The 23689-nt window shown below is 40.4% G+C and overlaps 2 protein-coding genes across 5 annotated transcripts in view; one reads left to right on the forward strand and one right to left on the reverse strand.

Annotated features, from left to right (window-relative positions):
- NCBP1 (nuclear cap binding protein subunit 1) overlaps positions 1-2083 on the forward strand; it is a 36365-nt gene extending 34282 nt beyond the window's left edge. For all 3 annotated transcript variants that reach the window (XM_072842036.1, XM_072842037.1, XM_072842038.1), the window contains 2 exons: positions 549-662; positions 1555-2083. In XM_072842036.1, coding sequence (XP_072698137.1) covers positions 549-662; positions 1555-1668 — 228 coding nt within the window. In that variant the 3' untranslated portion in view covers positions 1669-2083. The remainder of the gene's footprint in view (positions 1-548; positions 663-1554) is intronic.
- Positions 8-23575, reverse strand: XPA (XPA, DNA damage recognition and repair factor). Of its 2 annotated transcripts, XR_012038313.1 has the most exons (7): positions 23358-23575; positions 20886-20996; positions 16486-16591; positions 15796-15961; positions 14013-14130; positions 11230-11462; positions 8-5186 (listed from the first exon to the last, which is right to left on the reverse strand). XR_012038313.1 is itself a non-coding variant. In XM_072842044.1 (6 exons), the coding sequence occupies exons 1-6, from the start codon at positions 23527-23529 to the stop codon at positions 5038-5040; spliced, it is 822 nt and encodes a 273-aa protein (XP_072698145.1). In that variant the 5' UTR covers positions 23530-23575; the 3' UTR covers positions 8-5037. The 2 variants fall into 2 exon arrangements, 1 of the variants encoding a protein (XP_072698145.1); XM_072842044.1 differs by lacking the exon at positions 11230-11462.
- Between the last annotated feature and the right edge of the window lie 114 nt (positions 23576-23689).

Consider the following 23689-nt stretch of genomic DNA (forward strand, 5'->3'; position numbering starts at 1 on the left):
GCTTGAAAAATGTTATTTTTTTTAATCATAATACTTGAGCATTTATAAAAGTTTAAAATACAAAAATTTACAAAGGAAGTAAAAGTTCACTACTTGCAGGTAACCACATGGACCCCCCGCGTCTGTGGTATATACTTAGCATTCTTACATGAGCATTTCTCCAAGCTTTCACAGAATGTTTGAGGATACTTTAAATACCTCTTATATTTAATTATTCCCAATTGTTGATCATTTTCCTTTCTGATGAACATTTTATACATACATTTCTAATTATGGCCTTAGAAGTAGTTGCAGAGAAAAATGACAGGCATAGTAATCTAGATATTAAAGGTGTTCGTGTATTATATAAAAGGATGTACGGACATTAGCCCTAGTCTGCCTTTCTAGACTGACAGGATTTATTGACTTAGGAAAGTTGGCAATGCACATCATGAAGACTGAGTGGAATAAGCAGTGCCTTTGAGGTTTCTTGATCAAAAATGTGATTGCTTTTTAAAGCATAAGAATTTTCCCTGTAACACTGCTTTACCTTTGTACCCCGTTTCCAGCGATTTATCATGATCTTGACTGAGCACTTAGTACGATGTGAGACTGACGGGACCAGTGTATTAACCCCATGGTATAAGAACTGTATAGAGAGGCTCCAGCAGATCTTCTTACAGGTTTGTGGGAAATTATGATTAGATAATAAACATCACTATTCTCAGCCACAAGGACTTTTAAAAAAAAGTTTTAAAACTTTTAAAAAATGGTCGGATTTGTCAGGAGGTTTTGTAGTACTTGTAAGGAAGGCCCTTTTAATGTCCATTTGCTCCTACTATTGCTCATCAGAATATTTAGGCTTAAATGGGTCCTCTATCATTCAGACTCTTAATTGCTGTTCTCTAGGTCTAGCCTGTAGAGATCTTAGTATATGCAAGTCGTACAGGCATGCATAGAAGAGATTTTCATTTTCTAACATTTTTCCTCCCACGTAGGCTCAACGGGTCAGGAATTGTCAGTGAGATAGATGAACTATTTTTAAGAGACAAAATGAAGTTTGGATTTCTTAGTTTATAGAATACTTACTAGAGAATTAGCCAGTGATGTTATCTTTTTGTAAAACAAAAATCTTAGATGCTCTAACCAGTAAAAGCAAAAAAAGGAAAATTATTGCAAAGTATCTTTTCTCATGTTTCAGCAACCATGTTTTTAATCCTCTTTCCTGGGTTTTTAATCTTGGAGCAGTCCCTGCCTGGGCTACCTTTAAAAAGTCCTACTGTCTTTTGTTCTAACTAGCAGAGACCCAACTGAACCTAGTCTGTAATAGAAGCTGCTACTGCTTTGAAGCATGAATTACATTTATGTTGAAATCCAGTTCTGACCAGTTGTTTTTTCTAAGTTACTGACATCCTTCCCATTTTTATATCCCTCTTCCTATCAAGCATAACGACTTTTTTCCCCTATCCCTTCCCATCATTCCAACAACATGGGCAGGCTTCTGAGCAAAATGTTCTGCAAGATTGCTTACATGGTCTTTTTCCTAACCTAAAATCCCCTTTTTTGTGTCCACAGCATCACCAAATAATCCAGCAGTACATGGTGACCCTGGAAAACCTGCTCTTCACTGCTGAGTTAGACCCTCATATCCTGGCTGTGTTCCAGCAGTTCTGTGCCCTACAGGCCTAAGGGTCATTTTATTCCCCTGTCAAGATTTTTTTAAAATATCTCAAAATAATTTGTCTTATTTTTTGATGGTTTGAATGCTTGCTTTCTTGTAGCATCCTTTGACTTACTAAAGGGGGGTGGGGGGGAACAGTGAAGAATATAGCAGTGATCACCTTTGATTACCCCTACAGAGCAGAAATTCCCGACTGACAATGTGACGATGACCATAGGATGTATTATATATGTGACACATACAACTTTTCTGGTATTTTCTCCTTAAGGCACAAAAGATAAGTGATTTGAGGTATGTGAACACTAGAGGTCCAGCTTATAAAGTAGTATATAGAACTGGTGGGTTTACTATCAAGTAGCATAGCTTTTCACAGCTCATGGATAACCTAACATGGCTGAAATAAAACTCAAAATGTTTTTTAAACTTTGGTATTTCATGATTTATCATCTCAATCTACTTTAAAGTTGGTGGTTTCTTATTGAAGGTGTACTTCCCTCACTTGGAATTCTCCCACTCTTCAAAGTATCTTATTAATAAATGTTACTCAGAGTAGCACTACCCAAAATCTTTACAGTTATTTTCTAAATTAAACCACACAATTTCCAGGGTGCAGGCAGGTGTGGGAACTGTTACCTTGGAGCCATCTGGGCATCTCTAGTCTTGGAGACAGATTTGTCCAAGGTCCACTAGTGAAGTACATGCTACAGTGGAAATAGAAGTAGCTAGATTGGCTAAAACTTTAAATTATATGTAGGTTTGGATTTTCTTTCTACAGAACTTGCTTTAATAGAATTACTAATTCTTGAGCCTGTTTCCTATGTGGCATTAAAGTTTAACTGAGATAATAAGAGTGCACATAAAATAATATGCAAGTATAAGGGATTATCTGACATTGCCAGTTGCTGACATTTTAAGGCCTCACTAAACCTTAGGAAAAATTCAACAACCCCACAACTGGTAAGTAGTTTTCCTGTGCGTTTGTACAACATAGGTATTGTTAGCTTATCATAAATTTAGGATGCATTAGCATTTTTTGTATTGTTATCCAATCTCTTTGGTTTATATCACAGTGGCTATAAAATATAGTCCACTCAAGAAATAAGAATTCCTAGGTTTTTTAAATACCATACCATTTAAAAAATTATTATTCACAGAATTAAGGGTGCATATGGCAAGGTACTAGCAAAAAAGAGACTAAAGCCCAAGTTCTTGTCTAAATATTCTTTTGGTTTCCTTCATCCCACAAACAGTTATCAGACATGGCTCTTGTCCTCAAGATGCCGAAAGGATAACTAGTTAAGGTTTGGGTAATCTTGTAGTCCTGTCCCAGTGTCCTGCAGAATTTGGCTAGTTAAACCTGCTTGATCTGAATTCTAGAGGGATTTTTCTCTTGGGTCCTCTCATGTATAGTATTGCTTCCAACAAGAATTCACTGATGTGACCCTACTCTGTACAGTTGGCAGCTAAGTTTATGAAAAAAAACTGGAAGTTGAATTTTGAAAAAGGTGTAGGAGCAAAAACATTCAGCAGCTGCTTTCCCCACTAAAGAGCTCATACAGACAAAAGAATAGCTGGTCACTACTGTACCTTGCAAACAAATCAATATTCTGTTAAATACTCTATCAATGCCATTTAATATTTTTCCCATTTTAACATGTCTTTTGTCAAAGTGAACATATGCTTTGTTTTTCCTTGATTGTAAATCTCCCTTCCAGGAACAATTCAGGCAGTAGTTCATATGAAAGTAAGTTTACTAGTTTCCAGGAAGAGCAAGTAGTTTGTTTTGTTGTAAAATTTACTAATCTGTAAATATACCTGAAAATGAGAAATGAGGAACGTGCCAACCTGGGTTGAGCACATTGGGCTGTTGGTGTTCTCTGGATAGGAGATTATCTTAAATTGATGAAAGAGTGAATAGAAGCATACCTGAAACTAGACAAATCTAGAATTATACTGTCCTGATGAGAATATGTGCTCATTAACAAGCTGCTATTGTGTGCCACGTGCCACAGACTCACCATATTTAATCCTTAGAAACCATCCCCCTGAGTGACTATGCCCAGCCAGCAGATAGAAAGGCCCACAGCTAAAAAGTGGACTGTGAACCACCTAGGTCCTATGGCTCAACGGCTCTTTATCTCCCACACAGTTAATATTGTTGTCAGCTACCTAGACCCTCCTTACTCTGTTGTCATCAAGCTGGAAGCTTTCTTGTGGTCCCAGGATGGTCTTGCTGCCCATTCTGAATCAATTTTTACAGAATCAATAATTTAAAAAAAAAAAAAAAAAACCTGGCTAATATAGTAAATATTTCTATACTGAATTCTCAGAACAATTAGTAATTACAGTCTCAAGCCTATTTGAGTTGGACTTGTTTGGACTTGCCTGCCTTCAAGCATAATCTCTAGAATTGATCTGGAAAGGAAAATGAACCTATTTCTTCTGCTTGTAGCAACAGGACTAAAAAAAGTGGTAAAGAACAACTTGAAAATACCCAGTTTAACTTGAACAAGTTTTGTAATAATAACAATAATGCACAGACCTTGTAATCAAGCACAAATCCTCTTACTAGTTCTAACTACCTTGTAATCCTTTTTCTAACTACCTTGTAATCCTTTTGACAAAAAGGTCAAAACTGACTAAGCCTGTTCCAGATGTTTGGGGCAATGTCTGTCGGGTGTAGGTTATCACTTCCTTTAGAAATGCTTAGTAAACACAGAGGTTATCTTCCCTCCCAGGATTAAAGGAGGATATCTGTAAGCCACTTAGCATCACACCTGCCCGGCCCACAGTAAGTGCTCTGTAAATGTTAAGTTAGGATAAACTTAGTACCTTTTTTGATCAATAGGAGACAATATGGCTGTTGTTCCATTTTAATCCAGATTTGAAAAGGGCCATATAGACACAGACATTAGGGCCTGTGGTAGTAAACCATAAGGATACAGAAAACATGATCAGACTGCACAACTCAATCGCTGCTGTTGGTCAAGACATGGCCAACAACGGCTCCCCACCCCCTCATGTGGAGACAGAGTCTAGAAGACTCGTTAGCCTCTGGGGCCCAGTATCTACCACCATTCGCGTTGTTTCCTAGGAGAAGAATATGTTTCAGCTGCTTCTGCCCTTCATAAAAGCTCTTCCTCCTAATTCCAGTCTAGGGTTGGGTTTGGCTTCTTAGTTCTCAATTTTAGTTCTAACTTTTGAACCTACTCCACCCCTCAGCTCCCATCCCTATGGTAGACCCAGTATTTTGCCCACAACCAGACCTGCTGGACTGTAACTGAAAATTGCTCTTAAGCCATAACATACAAATTTCTTCCTGAAGCATTATTTACACGAGTGGTCCATTCATCTGTGAACACTTGACAACTAGTCGGTCACATCTTCTCATATGTCAACTCATGGCCACACACAGTACATGTCTTCCGATACATGTCATCCTCTAGGTTTTCTTCTGGTCCATATTCATGCTGATGAGCAACTGTTTCCCTTTTCCACAGGCTGCTTCTTACTGCTCGCCGTAATTCTAAGAAAATAAACAAAAGCCAGTTTTTCAGTGATGCTATTCAGCTGAAACCCAAAATCTATGAAGTGTGTATGTGTGTCTTCTATGAGGGACACCTGAGTGGCTCAGTGGTTGAGCCTCTATCTTCAGCTCAGGGTGTGATCCCGAGATCGGGATCGATTCCCACTTCAGGCTCCCCACATAATAATATAATAAATTATATAAGTCCCACTTCTGCTTCTCCCTCTGCCTATCTGTGTCTCATGAATAAAATCTTTTTTTAAAAAATAAACCTAATAGGGTTTACATTAATTTTATAACAAAAATTGATTCCATAACATTGGCCAACTTGGCCTGTGAAGTTACTCGTTGGAGCTACGTGAAATGGGAGCTACAGAAATGGGTAAGTGGGTTAGAGGGACAGTAAAACAAATTCAGAAGATTAGTAAAAGAGGATTTAGAAAAATGGCATTTGTTCAAGCAGCTAAGAAAAATGCCATAGCAGGAAAGGAGCATTTCACAGTTGCATGTGAGGGGCTGCTTCTATAAGCAAGATAACTAGAAAGCCAAGAACTCTGCTACTATGCTGGTGTTTCATCTTAGAAAAACCATGTACCTGACTTGAAGTCCATTCAGTTCCTTATGAGAGCAGTATTTTAGGAGAGGGATTGCCAATTATTGCAAAGTACAACCTAAATATAAGAATCAAAAACAAGATCTGGAAAAGAACCATAGCTTTTATTTTACTTATTTCGCAGGTAGGGAAATGGAACAAAAATAGCATGTGACCTCAGGTCATTTATATTCCACAGTTTAGAACTTTCTTCACTGTGTCATGTTAAAATGTCAAAAAACACAGTTGAGGGGTGCCTGGGTGGCTCGGCTGCCTAAGGGTCTGCCTTTGGCTCATTAAGCTCAGCAGGGAGCCTGTTTCTCCCTCTCCTCTGCCACTCCCCGCTGCTTGTGCTCTCCCATGCCCCTCTGTCAAGTGAGTAAATCTTTTTAAAAACCAAATAAAAAATAAAATGTTGGATGCTTTGAAAAGCAACTGAGCCAATCACATTTTAAAAGTTCACACTATATTGCCTGAAGAAACCAAATGCTTAGTGTTAACTGGAAATTAACAAGCTAATAACTCCTCAGTTTCCAGTTTAATGAATAAAAAGCAACACTAATTGTTGACATTTTTCTTATTCTGATCTATCAAGTGCTGACAGCACTACCTAAGGAAGAGTGTTACATCTCAAAAATCACTGTACACCAAGTGATCACATATTTTCTTTAATCCTCCTCATGATTAGTATCAAAATACTTGAATCTTTGTATTTCAGACTTTATTGTATCATAAGGATAAGCAGAGGTAGCACTACCTATTAGGCACTGTTCTAAGCACTTTATAAGCACATTTAATCCTCAAAGCCTTTGAGAGAAGTACAACTATCACTCAGTTTTAACATGAGAAAACCAAGGCCCAAAGAAGTGACAAACGTGCCTAAGGTCAAACCCAAAGGCCTGTCTAGCTCAGGTTCCTGTGACCAACCACTAAAGCTGGGCTGCTTTTTCCCACTCACCTCCATGAGAAGCACTTCATGAGACCACTGTTTTCAAGCTTCAACATACATACCTCTAGACAGTTTCCAAACTAGAGGGAACATTGTGTTTTCCTAATGATCATCTTTATTCCCACATCTGTCACATTCTGAAGAAGTTAATTTTTTCTAGACATACCTGGAATGCCTTTTTACTTTCGATTTATTTATTTATTCATGAGAAACAGAGAGAGAGAGAGGCAGAGACACAGGCAGAGGGAGAAGGCGGCTCCATGCAAGGAGCCTGATGTGGGACTCGATTCCAGGTCTCCAGGATCACACCCTGGGCTGCAGGCGGTGCTAAACCACTGCACCACCGGGGCTGCCCTTTTCACCTTATTTTCTAAAGAAAAAATGAAATGTGCTGACCAGCACAGATGCCTCGTGGTTTCAGACAGTGACAGGGAGAGGTCTCCTGTTTGAGTTCCAATACCTCCCTGATACAAGGTATCCTAGCCACGTTTCCTTTACTGAGAAAATGCTCTCAAAATCTTACTGCATCCCAGTCCCTGCTAAGCTAACCTCCACCTAACTTGAGTGTTATGTGAACTCAGGAAGAGGGAGAAGAAAACTATTTGCTTAACACTAGAATACAGACAACAAAATCTAGTTTGCTATCCATAATTGGTCATAATTGAACATGAGGTTTTTACTGACTTTATGGCTTTTTCTTCCCATCAAGAATAATGGTAAGAAATAAAACCATTATCTTTAGTATTTACTAGACACTCCTGGAAAAACTTAGGCTAGGAAATGAGGAAGTACTAAAATACTGGTATGTTTACCATTTTCTTGCCTTCTTTCCCTTGAACACTAGTCCTAAAGCCATTAAGTGGAGCAGGTAAAGCAGGCATCTGCGGTAGGGATGAGGGAGCCCAAGAAAAGTAAGGAGGCTCTCCCTGCTGTGGAGGCCACTAGCAACAGTGATGGGAATTACATACCGGGGTGTCAATCAAATGACTACATTAAGGATAATACGAATCAGGTTTCTTCTCAATGTCAGAGAAGGGAGTTACAAGCAAGGAAAGAAAAAGAATGAGCCCTAAAATTCTGAATTTAGAACTGGGTATATGAGTGTAAACTCAAGGTGTTAATTTACAACACATGGGGCAGATATAAAAAAAAAAACAGATACGCACATGTTTTGCGCTATAAAGTAGAAGTTCTCAACAATGAAGACATGGCAAAAGGAAAGAGGAGCTAGCTTACAGAAGATTCCTTTTGGCCCAAATCTCAAGACAGTCTGAACATCAAAACAGGACAGAAATGAACCAAAAGCCATGGAGAAGAGCAGGAATTCATGCATCCATACCAATAATAAATACATGGCAGAGAGGATGCTGTAGAGTGCAGACTTCTAACTGGCTAAATGTGGAGAGAGCACTGAAGTTCAAAAACCATTTTTGCAAAGAGCATACTAAAGACTGGTTCAAACAAGAACCATCCGTGAATAGATGCTAAATCTCAGGGGAGGTGTTGAGGAAAAGCAAGATATTTGGCCCATAACCTTTTTTTTTTTTTTTTTTGCTTATATAATAAAAAATAAGTAACGTCATTATGGAAGGCTGATGGACGTATGTGTCCAGATAGGATACCCTAAGAAATAAGTCACTGATGTACAACCTCCCTCCTGAAATGCATAATGTGACTCTAACCATTGTGAAACATCAGAAAAGCCCCAAATGAAAAACATTTCTAAACAGGCAAGACGGGGAAAGGAAGAAACTTCTTCAAAAATGTCAATGTTAAAAGAGACAGGGGTTGTGGAAATATTCCAGAATAAAGAAATTTAGAAAGAGTGTACCTGGAGCCAAGCAATGCCTGATCCTAGACTGGATCCTGAGCTATAATGAAAAACTGCACAGGATGTTACTCGGCGAAGTAACAGAACTAGACTCTGGATGACAGGAGATAAAGATCTCACTACAACACTCTGGTCCTGCGAGGGACGCTGTTGCCAGGAAGCACGCATTGCAGCACTAGGAGTGGGGGAGGGATTGACGCGCAACCACCTCTTCAACAGCTCCGGCAAGTGTCACATGCAGAGTACAATGACACAACAGGCATCGTGCTAACAATAGATCAGTCTGGGGAAAAGATACAGCGGTGTCCTTTATATTATACTTATCTTTGCAATCTTATGGAACTTTCTGAACTTATCTCCAAATAAAAACTTAGAAAGTCAGGAGTTAGCTGGAAGGGGCCAAATGGGAGACCGTTTAAGTTTCAGAATGATGAACAGGATTGGACTATAATACCAATTTGAGAAGAAGAATCCATGAATCCAACTGATACTTGAAAAGCTCTTCCTAAAGGGAGTCAAATAATTATAGAAAGAATAACAGAAATAGAAAATCACCATTTCTATCCAGCCTAGTAACAACAGACTCGGGCAAGAATCATGCCCGTGTGGTAAAACCTATGAGCGAGACTTAAGAAAGAAGATGCTCGCTCACACAGTACCTAAGAGGACCCCACAGATTTCCTACTAATTACAAAGAAGAGAGGGCACCTGGACAATGGGCAAACCTAGCAGACACCACCTCAACCGAGCCATCAGACGACACAGTAGGACTCTTAGCTGAGAGCATGTGCCACATGACACAGCCACATCACCTGGGAAGGACTCCTACCAAAAATGCCCAGAATCTAATTGTGAGGAAATAAACTGCTAATAAACCTAAATAAGGACGTTCTGCAAAACAGGTGGTGGTCTCCAAAAAAGTAGTCCTAAAAACCGCTGAAGGCCTGAAAGAGTACAGACAGTATCACCTTTGAATGGCCCTTGGATCCAACAACTAAAAAACCGTGAGGGACAGCAGAACGACTGGATGTCTAGGACACATCGGACAACAGCATTATGTTAATATTACATTGTTTTTTATTTTTTAAGATTTTATTTATTTATTCATAGACACAGAGAGAGAGAGGCAGAGACACAGGCAGAGGGAGAAGCAGGCTGCATGCAGGGAGCCCGATGTGGGACTCGATCCCAGGTCTCCAGGATCACACCCCAGGCTGCAGGCAGCGCCAAACCGCTGTGCCACCAGGGCTGCCCTAATATTACATTTAATCACAATGTTCTCAAGCAACTTTTAAATGGTCAACCGAGTGTGTGTGTTGTAAAAAGATGTGGCAAAATGTCACCATTTGGTGACATCAAGTTTTTAAATAAAGATGAGCGTTTTAAATTACTTCATTTAAGCCACTTAAAACTTTGGAAAGTAGAGGTCACGCCCTACTGCTGAGTGAGAAGAGGGAGGCAGAAAGGTCAGAGCCTAGACGTGGGAAAGACTCACTAGCCCTGAGAGAGCTCAGGAGCCCTGGGGTGCGGTGGGATGGGGTGGGGTGGGGTGGGGAGGGAAAGCCCCCCTTCCCGAGCCAAGCAGCACTGAAGTCTAGTGGAGCTAGAGAACAAAACAGCTTCTGTTACAACCTCCTAGTCCTGCTGGTCTAGAATTTCACAGCACAGAAAGCTGTGGACTACCTCTGGGGAAATTTATAAAAATGTTCCTGCTAACCAGTCCTTGCTATGGATATCTTCAGATAGATATTTTTACCTGAAGTTGTTTTCCCCTAAATCCTTGTTTCAATGAAAAATTTATGCCACTCTAAAACTTGTATTTTATTTGCCTTAGTATCTTAATTTTGTAAAAGCATCAGCTTGTATTCAAAGAACCCCAAAGCTGTTTATGAGGTAAACTGACAGGGCAAGGAGCTGAGAGAGACCAAACGTTTCTAAATATTCAATGGAAGGGCAGGAAGTTGTGACCTAGGGTGCCTCTTGTTAACTAGAGGAAAAAAAAAAAAAAATCACAGGGAGATTTCAAAAAACATGATGCTTTGATCTTATCTTGTCCTCCATAAACTGAAGCAGAGGAGCATGGAACTGTGTCCTTCAAACTCTACTGAGAGAAGCCTGAAAACAGTCATAAATATAACCACAGGCCCCGCATATAAACTGTCCACACATTTAGAGCCCCAAAGAGGGCTTTTCCTACCCTCCTCTTTTGGGGGGAAAAGTGAATAGTAACAAATAGAAATAATTTTTCATCTTTAGAAGGCTTACCTCTGCCAGTACTAAATAAAGGAAAACGGAGTGTAACTTTAAAGAAAAGTCTTATCTCCACCTTATCTTGCATGGCGAGGCATGCAAGCCCAAACGTTCTGTGTATTTGTACCAAATGAAAGTTCTCTTCCAATAGCAGAGCCAGCACACACTGCATTTTTTTGAAATTCAGTTAAACTGAGCAGGAGTGATGCCATCATTTCTACTTCTGCCTTCTTAGATCTAAGAGATCTATAACAATATGAATTTGCTGACAATTCTTGTCTTTAACCTTTGTCTATATTTATACTTTATTTTTTTATATATAAATACTTTAATACTACTTATACTTAAATTTCTTCTGTAGTAAAACCAATTCTTTCTCAAGCAGATCACATTCTAAAAGCAGGTAAATGTAATCTCTTACCTTTCCATAAGGAAGTAAGCTTTGTGTCAGCTTCTTTGTGGATCAAAATCAGAAGAACAAGAGGAACCAGGTTCCAATTTCTTTTCAACTAAAAAACCTTTAGACTTGCTTTTATTCCTCTCTGTTCTGAGCAAACTGCACGGTAAGCTCCTTGTTTCTAATCTCTACAGTGTCTACTCCACTCTCAGCCCTTTTTGGCCTAGTCAGGAGAACTGGAACATGTTCACCAACCTCTAAAGTAAACCAACAAGAAGAAGCCATAATTAAAGAGGGTACCGTGTTGACCTCTGCACATGAAACACCAAAGACAGGGGAATATTGTTTTTACAACTGAGAGAGCTCTCAGGTTCTCATATGCAAAGGAAAAAGAAAAACACCACTCAGAAAAACTTCCTCAAAAAGACATGCTTCATTCCAACAAGAAAGGAACTCAATTAAAGAAACCAGTGTCAAGGGTCCAGAAAAAAATTCAGGGCAAATTTGAACTCTTTAAGGAAGAGGGAAATCCATAGTTTTATCTGGTGATTAATAGCAGCAATGTAATACCATGGGGAAAACAGCCAGTTATATTTGAGTTAACATTTCCTTAAGCTAATACCTATAAAAATTACATAAATCTTAAAAGAACTGTTCTATTTATACTAATTTGATCTATAGGATTATCTTAAGTTTTATAGAAAAAGTATAAAACAGATGCTATAATCTTTTACTATTAGTCGAATTATAAGAACTTGGCCACATTTACATGATATCTTGACCAAATTACAGAAATAGTATCTAAATACAAATTACATATAGTCCCCCCATTTTAAAGTATTTCATCATTTTGTAGGTCTAAGTCTTCAATTCTTTATCCATTTACTACTGTTTGCACCAAAATACCATCAGAAAAGTGACTTTTAGAGGCAGCAGAGAGGGAAGAGTGGAGGCAATGCAGGTAGCTGGAGTTACCAAAAACCCCAGCCTGGTCTGTAATTAGTCTGTCACTCTGCCCTCCCCTCTCACACCCAGTAAGAAGCTTCTGTTACTTTATCCTTCGAGGCTCTCCTTGATGCTGGAAGAAGGGAGGGCTGAGCTAAAACATGAGGTGGAACATAATGTAATAAAAGATGAAAGGAAAGGACTAAACTGAAAAGAAGTCTTTCCAAAGCCTCTCAGTTGGTCCTTGCAGGTGTTCTCAGTGATGGTACAGCAGTGGCTCATCTAGGGAAGATTCTTCAATGAAAGGCTTTTACATGGCAGTTTGCTACAAGAAATCTAACAAAGCCACAGAAGTGTGCTTACCCCCCAACTCAGGAGCTGAGGTCTTAGATAACTCTAACTTCTATAAAGATGTGTTGTGTGTAAGGATGTTTATCATGAGGTTTTGATAAACTTTATAAATGTCCAACAGTGCTTCCATTTTTATATGAAATATTTTTAAAGAGTCATGCATAGGAAAGAACTAGACAAACTGACACTAAGACATCACTACTGATGGTCTCTGGGCAGGAGACTACTACAAGTTTGGACTTTCCCAACTTTTCTGCACTGTACATGAATTAATCTTATAATGAGAAGAGGAAAAAAATACCCTCACAAGAAGAAACAAGGCAGGCTGACACTCAATTTTTGTTGTTTTAACACATCTGAGCTATCTTCCAAAATCTCTTCTAAATCCTAAACACCTAAGCAAAATTATTTATTCTGGCTAAAACACTCATTTTAAATGGATATGCATAAGCCTGTACATACATAAGATACATGCTATCCATATACACCCTACACCACACTGGGACTCTACAATTACCATATGAAGAACACTAGTATCTACCATGTAAGACTCTTTCCAGGGATTCTGTGATCTAGCACAGAGGGCTCTTACTGCTCCACCACTATCACGGTACTGATCACACTCCAACAGGATTTTAGGTTTACTGGCCTTTGTCTTCTGACTAAGCCTGACTCCAGCACTTATGTTAGCACAGTGTCTAGAACACAGTGGACACTAATTACCGGACGCACTGATGGACAGATGAATGACTACTTGCACATATGCATACACAAATGGATGGACATAAAAAGAGATAGATGGAGAAAGGAATGGATAGACAAATGTATGGACAGAGGAATGAATGTACCAATGGAGATGTTCAGTTATGAAAACTTGCTTTCAGTCCCACCTCGCTAATATCTATGTAACAAGTCACTCTACCCTTCTAGATCTTTTATTCACATATAGAAGAAAAATGATTAGACTCGCTGATGTGAGAAGACTCCCTCTAGCCACTAAATTAGAGGACTAACAGGCACAATTTTTGCATTTTAAGCAATTAAGTTTGCTGGTGGATGTCCTTTTCATAACCTTGTTAGTCATATGATGCCATGAACTGATACCAAATCCTTGACCAAGGATATCTGTCTGATCATTGTTCCTACATAAACACATAATTCACTTTGAGAGGAGGACTTACACACTTTTTAGAACTACAGTACTCTGAGGTTTGCACTGAGAGCCTTAAATACCAACCTACTGAGAGCAAGCTTTGTCTTTTCTTTCTTCAGTCTATTGAAAAACATTCCAATCTACTGGTGATAGATCTTTAAACAAGAACAACTTGTTTAGCTAAAGTCTGTCTGCAAGTCAATAAAATACAATCCTTCATGAGATCAATGTAACCACTTTTACTTTTTCAAAGATTTTTAAGTAATCTCTACACCCAATGTGGGACTCAAACTCCCAACCCCAAGATCAAGAGTCTCACACTCTGCCAACCAGGCCAGCCAGGTGCCCCTCCACTTACCTTTTACTTTCTTATCAAATTTCTTCTGTTTCATTTTCTCTCGGTTTTCCTGTCGAGCTTCCTTTGCTTCTTCTAATGCTTCCTGACTACCCCACACTTCAAGAGATCTCTTCACAATCTACAACACAGAATCCAGATTTAATAAGCCGTGATTCAGTCGTTAAGTATTATAAAGTCATAATGATTAAATCCATGGACACCAAAACGTGATCTCACTCAAGGGCAATTTTATAAGTATTTGAAATTTTTAAGAGATTTTTTTAAAGAGTGCTAAGAAACAGCTTTAGTAACACCTCTATCTAGGCCTACAGGACCTTCAGTAAACATTTGCTCAGACTCTAAGTACAAGAGTCTTCCTCTAACTGCTTCTCTGCTACATTGTTTCCACATGAATCCACAGAAGTACCAGCAGTCAGTGGGTCTGATGAGTTTTGTCACACTCACCTAAAAATCTGCAGACCAATTAGCCACAGCCCATCTCCACATGAGATCATTTCCAAAAACCTCTCACTGCGGAGAACCAGTCCAGACTGCTCCACTCCTCCCCGGTCTCTTACTAATTTCTGGTCTTTCGGGTATCATCTTTTTAAAAAAAAAATAATAACTCTGGAACCTGAATGACCTAAAGTATTTATTCTAGTTTTAAAACTTTGCATTACAATCTCTTGACTCTTTATACTTATTTACATTTAGATTAACACAGGTACAAAGAATTATGCTCAGGACCTCTCAACAAGAGAGCCAAACTCAAATTTCTTCCTAATATAATCAAGTGATATACTGGCATTTCCTAAATTCTAAAACATCACATTTCCAAACTTTAACACCCTAAGGATGCCACCATAGCAGCAAACTGCTTACTGGTGCTGTAACAGCTGAATCAAAAGTATGTCAGAATTGGACTCTGAATGCAAAGAAGTATAGGACTACCTTAATAAATCTGGTGTACCTGCCTTTCCTATTTATGTATGCACAAGCAGGATATATAGAAAAAAAAAAAACCTCTAATAACTCTAATGGCACTATTTCAGTAAGTATAAAAGCTCCAAGTGACAAATAAGCATTGGGTTGGCATTTTTTCATTTGGACTGATACATAAAATAATGGTGAATCTTCTTTTTTTTTTTTTTTAATGGTGAATCTTCTAATTGACAGGGTCTAAGGTTTAATAAAATTCAATAAATGATTGGTTTTACAATGTAGTTTCTTAATTTTATTTGAAGCTACTGGGATTTTCTAGTATTTTCCAATTAACCTGCTCTAAAGCAATGTCTATCAATATATTTTTATATAATGGCACAGAAATATAACGTCTGTAGTGCAGGAGACTGTGACTCAAGGGACTCACACTAAGTGGGTAACCAACTCTGCATATCACCACAACACAAAAAGGTGAGAAGAGCCAATCTGAGACACAGAAGAGTTACATGGACACTTGACACGGTTCCAGAGGAGTATTTCCCAAGTGAAGTTAGATTGAGGCATTTGTGAAGTTCCTGAAACTTTCTAGGATTTTCATTGGAGGGTGTGGGTGGGTAGGGAAATGGGGTCCAACTTAGTTCCCAAGTTGTACTAGTAACATTACCTAATAGTAATTTATTTGCTCCAAAGTACCACACCAAAATGTGAAACCAGATGTTATTAAATGTCATTACACAGGACTATGACTCATTTGTAAAACAACACAGGAAGCAAAACTAAGCTAATTATAACTAGTTTACCATTAAAACTTCACCTGACCAAGGGCTTAAAATGACTGATTATAATATAACAGATCAGAGACCTGTAATTTTAGGTAGAGTTTCATATCACCCCATTGTGAATGATGAGGATTCTTCTTAACAATAAATTTCAGCGGTGGTTCTCTTTTCTCTAAATCACAGTCTTTCAGAAGATATTCTTGTTTGGCTTCTGTTTTAGTTATGAGCTTGTGTTTATCATCAGCATCTCTGAAAACAAATCAAGTCCAGTACTATGTTAGTTATTTTAAATAAACTAGGTTTTCAAACAGTCTAACAACCTAGGGGCATGCATGACAAAACATGATTTTAAAATAGTTTTCCTTCAACTCATGGTCAAGTTAGCAGCATAAAAAACATAACAGAAAGACCCTAGTCCAGTAACCAGCATGTCAATACACAGGGGATCCTGAGCAGCCGGAGGAAGAGGACGGTTAGGAACCTGCTACCAAGAGATGGTAAAGACCCACCAGGCCCACAGCAAGAAGGAAGACGGATCTATAGCTGAACCAGGGCCATCCTTCCTATTTATGTGGCATATCATCACTGTGATAAGCACAAGCTTCCTATGTTTCTTTGGCAAAATGGATACCATGGAAATTTTAGTAAACACCCAAAACAAAAATCGTAATTGCTAAGAATTAAATCCAAATGGATCTAATTATTGTTTTGCCCTAAACCTTAAATGCAAACATTAAACTTTAGCAATTGAGAACGTTGTCTGAAATAAGTACCTGCAGTTATCACAAGTTGCCAGATCAAAGTGACTCATAAGGTAAGAATCCATAAATTCTTTACCACATTCTTCACATATGGCATAATCAAATTCCATAACAGGTCCTAAAGAAATAAAGGTTAATTCTTTAAGTTTCCTTTTCTGTGATTTAGAACATATTTTCTCCTATCTTCAGTTTATCAGCATATACTTTATAACTGACACAAATATATTTACATAAAGGGCAAAATCATGTATTTTGTATTGCTGCTGTAACAAATCATCATAAATCTTCTGGCTAAAATAACAGAAATTTATTAGCTTAGAGAGCTGTAGTTTGTAAGTCTGACATGAGTCTTAGTGGGCTGCATTCCCTTCTGGAAGTTTTAGGGGACAATCTATTACCATTTTCAGCTTCTAGAGGCTGCTTGCCTTCCTTGACTCATGACTCCCTTCCTCCATCTTCCAAGCCAGCAGTAAGAGCTTCTCACATCACTCTGGCTTCTTACATAATCACACCTCCCTGGGACTCTCTCCTGCCTTTTACTTTTAAGTACCTCTAAGTACACTGGGCCCACCTGGATAGTAGAGAACAATCTCTCACACATCTCAAGGTCTTTAACCTTAATCATATCTGCAAAATCCCTTTTGCTAAGTTGAGGTAATATACCACGGGTTCCATGGCAATTAGAATATGGACATCTTTGGAGACCATTATTTGCCTACCACCATACTGTTGAGAGTACAAAGGAGGTGAGTCCCAGAGTAGAAGGGAGGGGAGGCGGCTGCCTACAGACAGAGAAGATGGGCACTAATATAGAACATGGAAAGAGCAAGTCAACACTAGGAGAGACAAAACAGAATTCACTTACAAATGGGAAATTTTCTCCCCTCCAATTCACCCTACCATCACCATAAACAGCAATACACTGATCTCAACAATGAGACTGTAAACTTGAGGGTGGACATTATATTTAGCTATATATCCTCAACTCCCAGCATACAAACTAAGTAAAGCTCAATTTTTTTTTGAGGACTTCAAATACCTAGCTAAGGATCTTTATTCTATTAGTCTGAAAGTTTTATTAGTAAATCTTTAGGATGATTGTTACTGCCAAGCCCCAGCTCTGAGAACTGCCACAACTCCCAGTGGCAAGGAGAGTCATCAATTGTTCACAACTAGTTCAACACATTCCTATCACTGTCTTCCCTTACCTACTTCCAACACAACAAGGTCAGTTAAGAGTCTACCACCACCCCCTTCATTCTACTCATCTCCAAACTCTAACAAAAATATCTCTCTTCCTTATAAAATATTAGCAAGGTGTAGCTACAGACCACAGGAAAATTAAAAATACAGTCAAAATTAGAGCTTCAAAAACTCCATTACTAGAACGTGTTAGAGTGGAGAAAAACCATGGTCTGAAATACCAATTAGGAGACTACTGCATAGTATTTTTTTCTTCCATTACAATTTGCAATTTTTTTGCCTTTTTTTTTAGTTCAATTCATTAACATATAATGTATTATTAGTTTCAGAGGTAGAGGTCAGTGATTCATCAGACTTTTATAACACCTGGTGCTCATCATATCACGTGCCCTCCTTGATGCCTGTCGCCCAACTACCCTATCCTCTCACCCCCACCCTTCCATACTGCATAACATTATTAATCAAGTCATAAAATATGCATTTTCCTAATTTTAGAAGTCTTTATAATGAAAAAATTTAAATGTATAGAATAATGATTTTTCTACTCCCATCACTCCCTTTAAATTTACCATGTGGAAATTGGCAGGCTACTGCTAGAACCTTCCCTCCTCACCATTCATTCATTCACCTACTTATTTGTTATTGATACAGACTCACAGATTCTATTTTTTCCAATGGCATATCACTCAGTAGTGTCCTTAATTACTTTGGTGCTCAAACTGTCTCAGATTTGGCCAGCCAGGAGCCCCTTCAAGCTGCATAACATACTTGTATGTATGTATACACTGTATAACTGACAGTGTATTAGTTTCAGATGTCTAACATAATGATTCGATATTTATATATATTGTGAAATTATCCCAATAAGTAGTTAACATCTGTCACCATTCATAATTCACAAAATCTTTCTTATGAGAACTTTTAAGATCTACTCTCCTAGCAGCTTTCAAATACACAGCATGATAATATTACTAGTCAACATCCTCATGATTTATTTTACAACTAGAAGTCCATATCAATCACCTTCACCCCCGCTTGCCCTTATCACCTTCCTAGTGATTCTGATGAACCTCTGTTCTAGATTATAAAAGCATTTGATAGGCTTTGCTTTATAGGCAAATGACCCATATAATTTAATGGTCTGAATAATTTTTATTTCTCTCAGCTATGTGGAAGCTCTTTAAAAATGAACAAAAGTTGATGGGGGGGGGGGGGTTGCCTGCGTGGCTCAGCTAGTTAAGCATCTGACCCTTGATTTCTGCTCACGTCATGATCTCATGGGTCTTAGCCCGCGGCGGACTTCATGATCAGGGTAAGGAGAGTCTGCTCCTCCCCCACTCTCCAAAATAAATCTTTAAAAAAAAAAATGATAGAAAATATCAATCTGGCCCCTTGTTTTTTTCTACCCACATAGGTCAGCCACATAAAGTTGTACAAGCCCCCTTGTGCAAAGGCATCTGGCCAGGGGGGCAAACAGTGGCTAAAATGCAATCTATGACCACTATGTAAGCCATGAAGCCTGGCTCAGGCTTAGTCAGCCCAAAGAATGAGGGCCTTTTCTAACCTGTCTTCCAAAGGGGACACTGTTGAAGGAAATAATCAAGAGGACATGATGGCCAGCTGACCTATGAGACGGATCTGGGCAATCCAAGACTCCTCACCGTCTACCTTGTTCTTGGAATGCTCATTCTGTCCACCAGCCCCACAATAGGAGCTGTTCCAAGGACAAACCTTGAGAGAATAAGGTGTCATTGAGGCCATCTGACCCGAATATGCAACTGAACCCAGTTAAGCCTCTGTATTAGGCATCATTAAGATTTGGCAGGTGGGTTCAGAGTCTACTCATCTTGCAGCCACCAAAGACAAGCCTCATAAGTGCCCTTGCTAATTAAAGCTGCCACCTACCAATCTGGAGTGGCCGACTCCTTCAGCCTCTTGCCCGCTGTGTATCAGGCCAGTTTGCAAACCAACACACACCTTTCTAACTTCCACAAATTCACTATCTGCAAGCAGTAGCCACAGCATCAATGTGTGAATTAACAGCCAATGCCACATGTATACCTTAGTTAACCAAGAAGGCATTACAATAGGTTATCAATAAATATTTGTTATGTGATCTGTTCAATGAAAGTATAGGCTTTATAGCCCACAGCTGAGTGCAAAATCTGCAGACAAAAGTTACAATGAGACTTCATATCCATAAAATCATAGGGACTTTAAAGGTCTTTAATTCAATGCCTTCCCTTCCCATCCAAGGCTTCTGTAATATATCCTGATCAGGTCTTTCAATCTCTGAACTCCTTCAATGCTTTGCTACTTAGAGGCAATTCACTTGGTTAGGATATTTTTCCATTTCACAGAGTCACCACGAGACTCACATGATATATGTGCCAACATTCTATTCTATATATGTGCCACAGTGCTAAATATATGCACAGTATTCCTTCATTATACTGGGCTGAGATCTCCCTCACTGTATTGTAATTGTCACCCACTGCTCCAGGTTCTGCCCTCCAAAGCAAATCATAAGTATAATCTCTCTTCCACAGAGAAACATTTCTTACACGTGCAGGCAGTTAAAAGTGTTCTCTAAGTGAAACCTACCCAGTTTTGGCAACTCCTCCTCACATGTCAATTTGAAGACATCCATTTTGACCAACCTATTCTGGACACTATACACTTGTCAATATCCCTCTTAAATATGGCATCCAAATTGAACAAATATTTTAATCCTTCCGGTCTCAGCTTCTGAAAACGTGCAATAGAACAGGACTCTCATCTACCTCGATGAACATATAACATTTCTGTTGCCACAGCTAAAACTAAAATAGGTTTTTTAAGCTTCCCCAAGGATATATATATATATATCCCTCCAAACTAATAAAAGAATGTCCTAAATTTTATCTCTTGGGTTCTGGCTTTTCATTTCACCCTATCAAGACAACTGAGTATACTATTAGTTAATAGATTGGCTGTCCCTGCCTATTATAAAACAACAGCATCAACCCTAAGTACACAGACTACAAGTTAATCACTGCCAAATCTCTTTAATTTTTAATCTACTAGCAAAACTGCCAAAGTGCATTCCTCTTACAAAGCTGACCTGCTCACTGACAAGTATAGCATTATTTAACATCAACTTACAAAGAGTTATGCATGTTACTCAAAATGACCAATCTAGATACCTAGTTTCTGAAAATACACTCTACCTGGTTGATGGATAACTTTTCCAATTTTATGTTCTTCTTCTTCTTCTTCTTCCAGAATGAAGCCTCCTCCTGTGTCAATGATTTTCGGGGCTGCTTTTACATTAGCCATACCTATGAAAAGTAAGTAAAAGTGGTCAATGGCTTAACTAGGTAAGCCCATATGTTCCTTTGTGCATAAACAGGTTAATATATATCAAGCAAGACAAGGATGTCCACTATTAACACCTCTACCCAATATTATACTGAAGGACCCAACTAGTGCACAATGGTAAGAAAATAAAATGGGCATATAGGCTGGAAAGGAATAAAAACAGTCTTTATCCACAGATAATGTGATTATGTATGTAGAATATCTACGAGAATCTACAATCAGAACTGAGAAATAACATCTAGGAAGAGGTGTAACACCTCTACAATGCAACCACCACTTAGAATAAAATCAAAGACCTAAATATAAATAGAGAAATATATCACATACAGATTGGAAGCTTCAGTATCATATTTGGTGCTGAGATTTGTCTTCAGTATTTTTATTTCAGCCTACTGTAAGATTTTCATTTTATGTCTGCGCTAGCACATAGGCTAAAGCACATAGGAAAAGACTGAGAAGTTGCTTAGAATGTGGTGCTAAGGGCCAGGGGAAACATCCAGGCAGAGCAGCAGAGAGAAATGGGGCTTTGTCTTGGCATGACTGAGCATTGTTCAGTATCTTGCTCAAGTTATGGGCTCGACTACTCCAGCTGGTCCAAACCGAACTCCTTGAAGCTCAGCAGGGTGTATACCATGTTACAGCATAGTTCAGTTCAGTTCTCAGATAAGTGCCCTAACAGAATATTCAGCCTGCCTTGCTTTGCATGATCAGAAGTTTAATACTATGTTCTTTTTTGCATCCATTCCACAGCCATTTAGTACAGATCTACAAAGCTTGGTGAAATCATGAGTATGAATTAACGCAAATGAACAACTTTCGTCCTGACTCTAGAACATCTCAAGTTGAGAAAGGAATTTTTTTAAAAAGTTTTACTTGGGGATCCCTGGGTGGCTCAGCGGTTTAGTGCCTGCCTTTGGCCCAGGGTGCGATCCTGGAGACCCAGGATCGAGTCCCACGTTGGGCTCCTGGCATGGAGCCTGCTTCTCCCTCTGCCTGTGTCTCTGTCTCTGTCTCTCTCTCTATTAAAAAAAGAAAAAAAAAAAAAAGAAAAAGTTTTACTTATTTACTCATGAGACACACAGAGAGAGAGGGTGGGGGGCAGAGACACAGACAGAGGGAGAAGCAGGCTCCATGCAGGGAGCCCGATGTGGGACTCGATCCCAGGACTCCAGGACCACGTCCTGGGCTGAAGGCAAGTGCTAAACCACTGAGCCACCCAGGGACCCTGGAGAAAGGAATTAAAAAAAACAAACTAGAAAACGGGATGAAACCAGAACTCTCCAAAGTAGCTAGAATTGGCAGATCCAGTGTCAGTATGAATATCAAGACATGCTATCAGCTCCTGTCATTTTTCTTTTCTTCTGGCTGATGAAAAGGGGTAGTAGATGACACAGCTCTAAAGTACGCTCAACACAGTATAGCATGTAGCTTTAGGAACAGGTGTACTTCATGTCATAGAGGCAGTCTTGAAAAACTGCATGTCCACCAAACTATTTTAGGTGCCCAAAGGAAGACGACAGTGCAAAGTTATAGGACATAAAGGTACCTACATGAAAGACATGCAGTCAAGGGCTGCCCTAAGAAAAGGGGGCGGGGGGGATAAATTTCAGACAGATGTAACAGACGCCTGGCACAGAAGCAGTTGGTGGCAGGAAAAGGCCAAGAAGCCAGTATGGGACGGGATGCGCTCCATTCTAGTCCTGATTAGCTTGTGAACCCGCCGCGATGAAGCCGGACAGGCAGATCCCTTTCCTTCTCTGGTCCTCAGTAAATCACAGCTCCCCAACCCTGCCCTGATTATCTCCAAGTTAACAAGTCAGCTAACTCGAGAGATGGGAGTCACAGCAGGTGCTACCCTAGAGAGCCTCACGAAGCCAGTCGCTCGCGTCCGTTTGCCCGCGGTGCCCGGCACGTAGCAGGTGCAGGATCCCAATACGCGCGCAGTCGCCTTTTTGGTGACGGGGATGAACCCGGGGGCGGTGCGGGGTGATCCCCGAAATGGGCCACGAGCCTGAACGCTTTATATGCGAGGCCCACCCCTGGCCCTTGGACGCGCAGCGGGGCCGGAAAGGGAAAGCTAAGGCGCCGACCGACAGCCCGACGGCCCGACGGCCCGACACCGGCTGGCACGCCCCGACCGGTGAGGGCGGCCGCATCCCCCAACCTCAGCGGAGAGCGGGGCCACCTGGGTGCAGGGAGGAGGCCCGGGCTCCAGCGCTTAACCGCTGGCGCTCTGGGCTCCGCGTCGGCCCTGGGAGCGGCCTCCCCGCGCGGCACCGGGCCCGCCGGAGGGAAGGGGCAGGCGCCGCCAGGGCCCAGACCTCCGGGAGCCGCAGCCGCCGTCGCCGGGTAGGGCCGGGCCGCCAGCCGGGCCTGGCGCAGCATCAGCGCCCGCTGCCTCTTCCGCTCGATGCTCGCCCGCACCGAGGCAGGCAGCTCCGCCGGCGGTTCCGAGGCCGCCGGCTCCGGCGAGGGTCCCCCGGCGGCCGCCATCTCCAGACGCCCCGGAGAGCCGAGGCTCCGGCCCCGCGCACGCGCACTGGCGCCGAAGCCCGCCCAGCGCGCGGTCAGGACGCCGGCACCGCCTCCCGGGCGACTCCGCTCGGCGGCCGCTGAGAAGGAGAGCGCCTGCGCGACCTGAGGCGGCTGGGGC

Source organism: Canis lupus, chromosome 10, assembly GCF_048164855.1.
Source record: "Canis lupus baileyi chromosome 10, mCanLup2.hap1, whole genome shotgun sequence".
In the NCBI taxonomy this organism is placed as follows: Eukaryota; Metazoa; Chordata; class Mammalia; order Carnivora; family Canidae; genus Canis; species Canis lupus.

Coding starts and splice junctions, on each gene's coding strand:
- XPA (XM_072842044.1), bottom strand. CDS start 23,529: ATGGCGGCCGCCGGGGGACCCTCGCCGGAGCCGGCGGCCTCGGAACCG. Junction 20,997..23,357: donor GGCGGCTGCGGCTCCCGGAG/GTCTGGGCCCTG, acceptor TACTTTTCATAG/GTATGGCTAATGTAAAAGCA. Junction 14,131..15,795: donor AACTCTACCTAAAATTACAG/GTCTCTGATCTG, acceptor TCTGTGTTGTAG/ATTGTGAAGAGATCTCTTGA.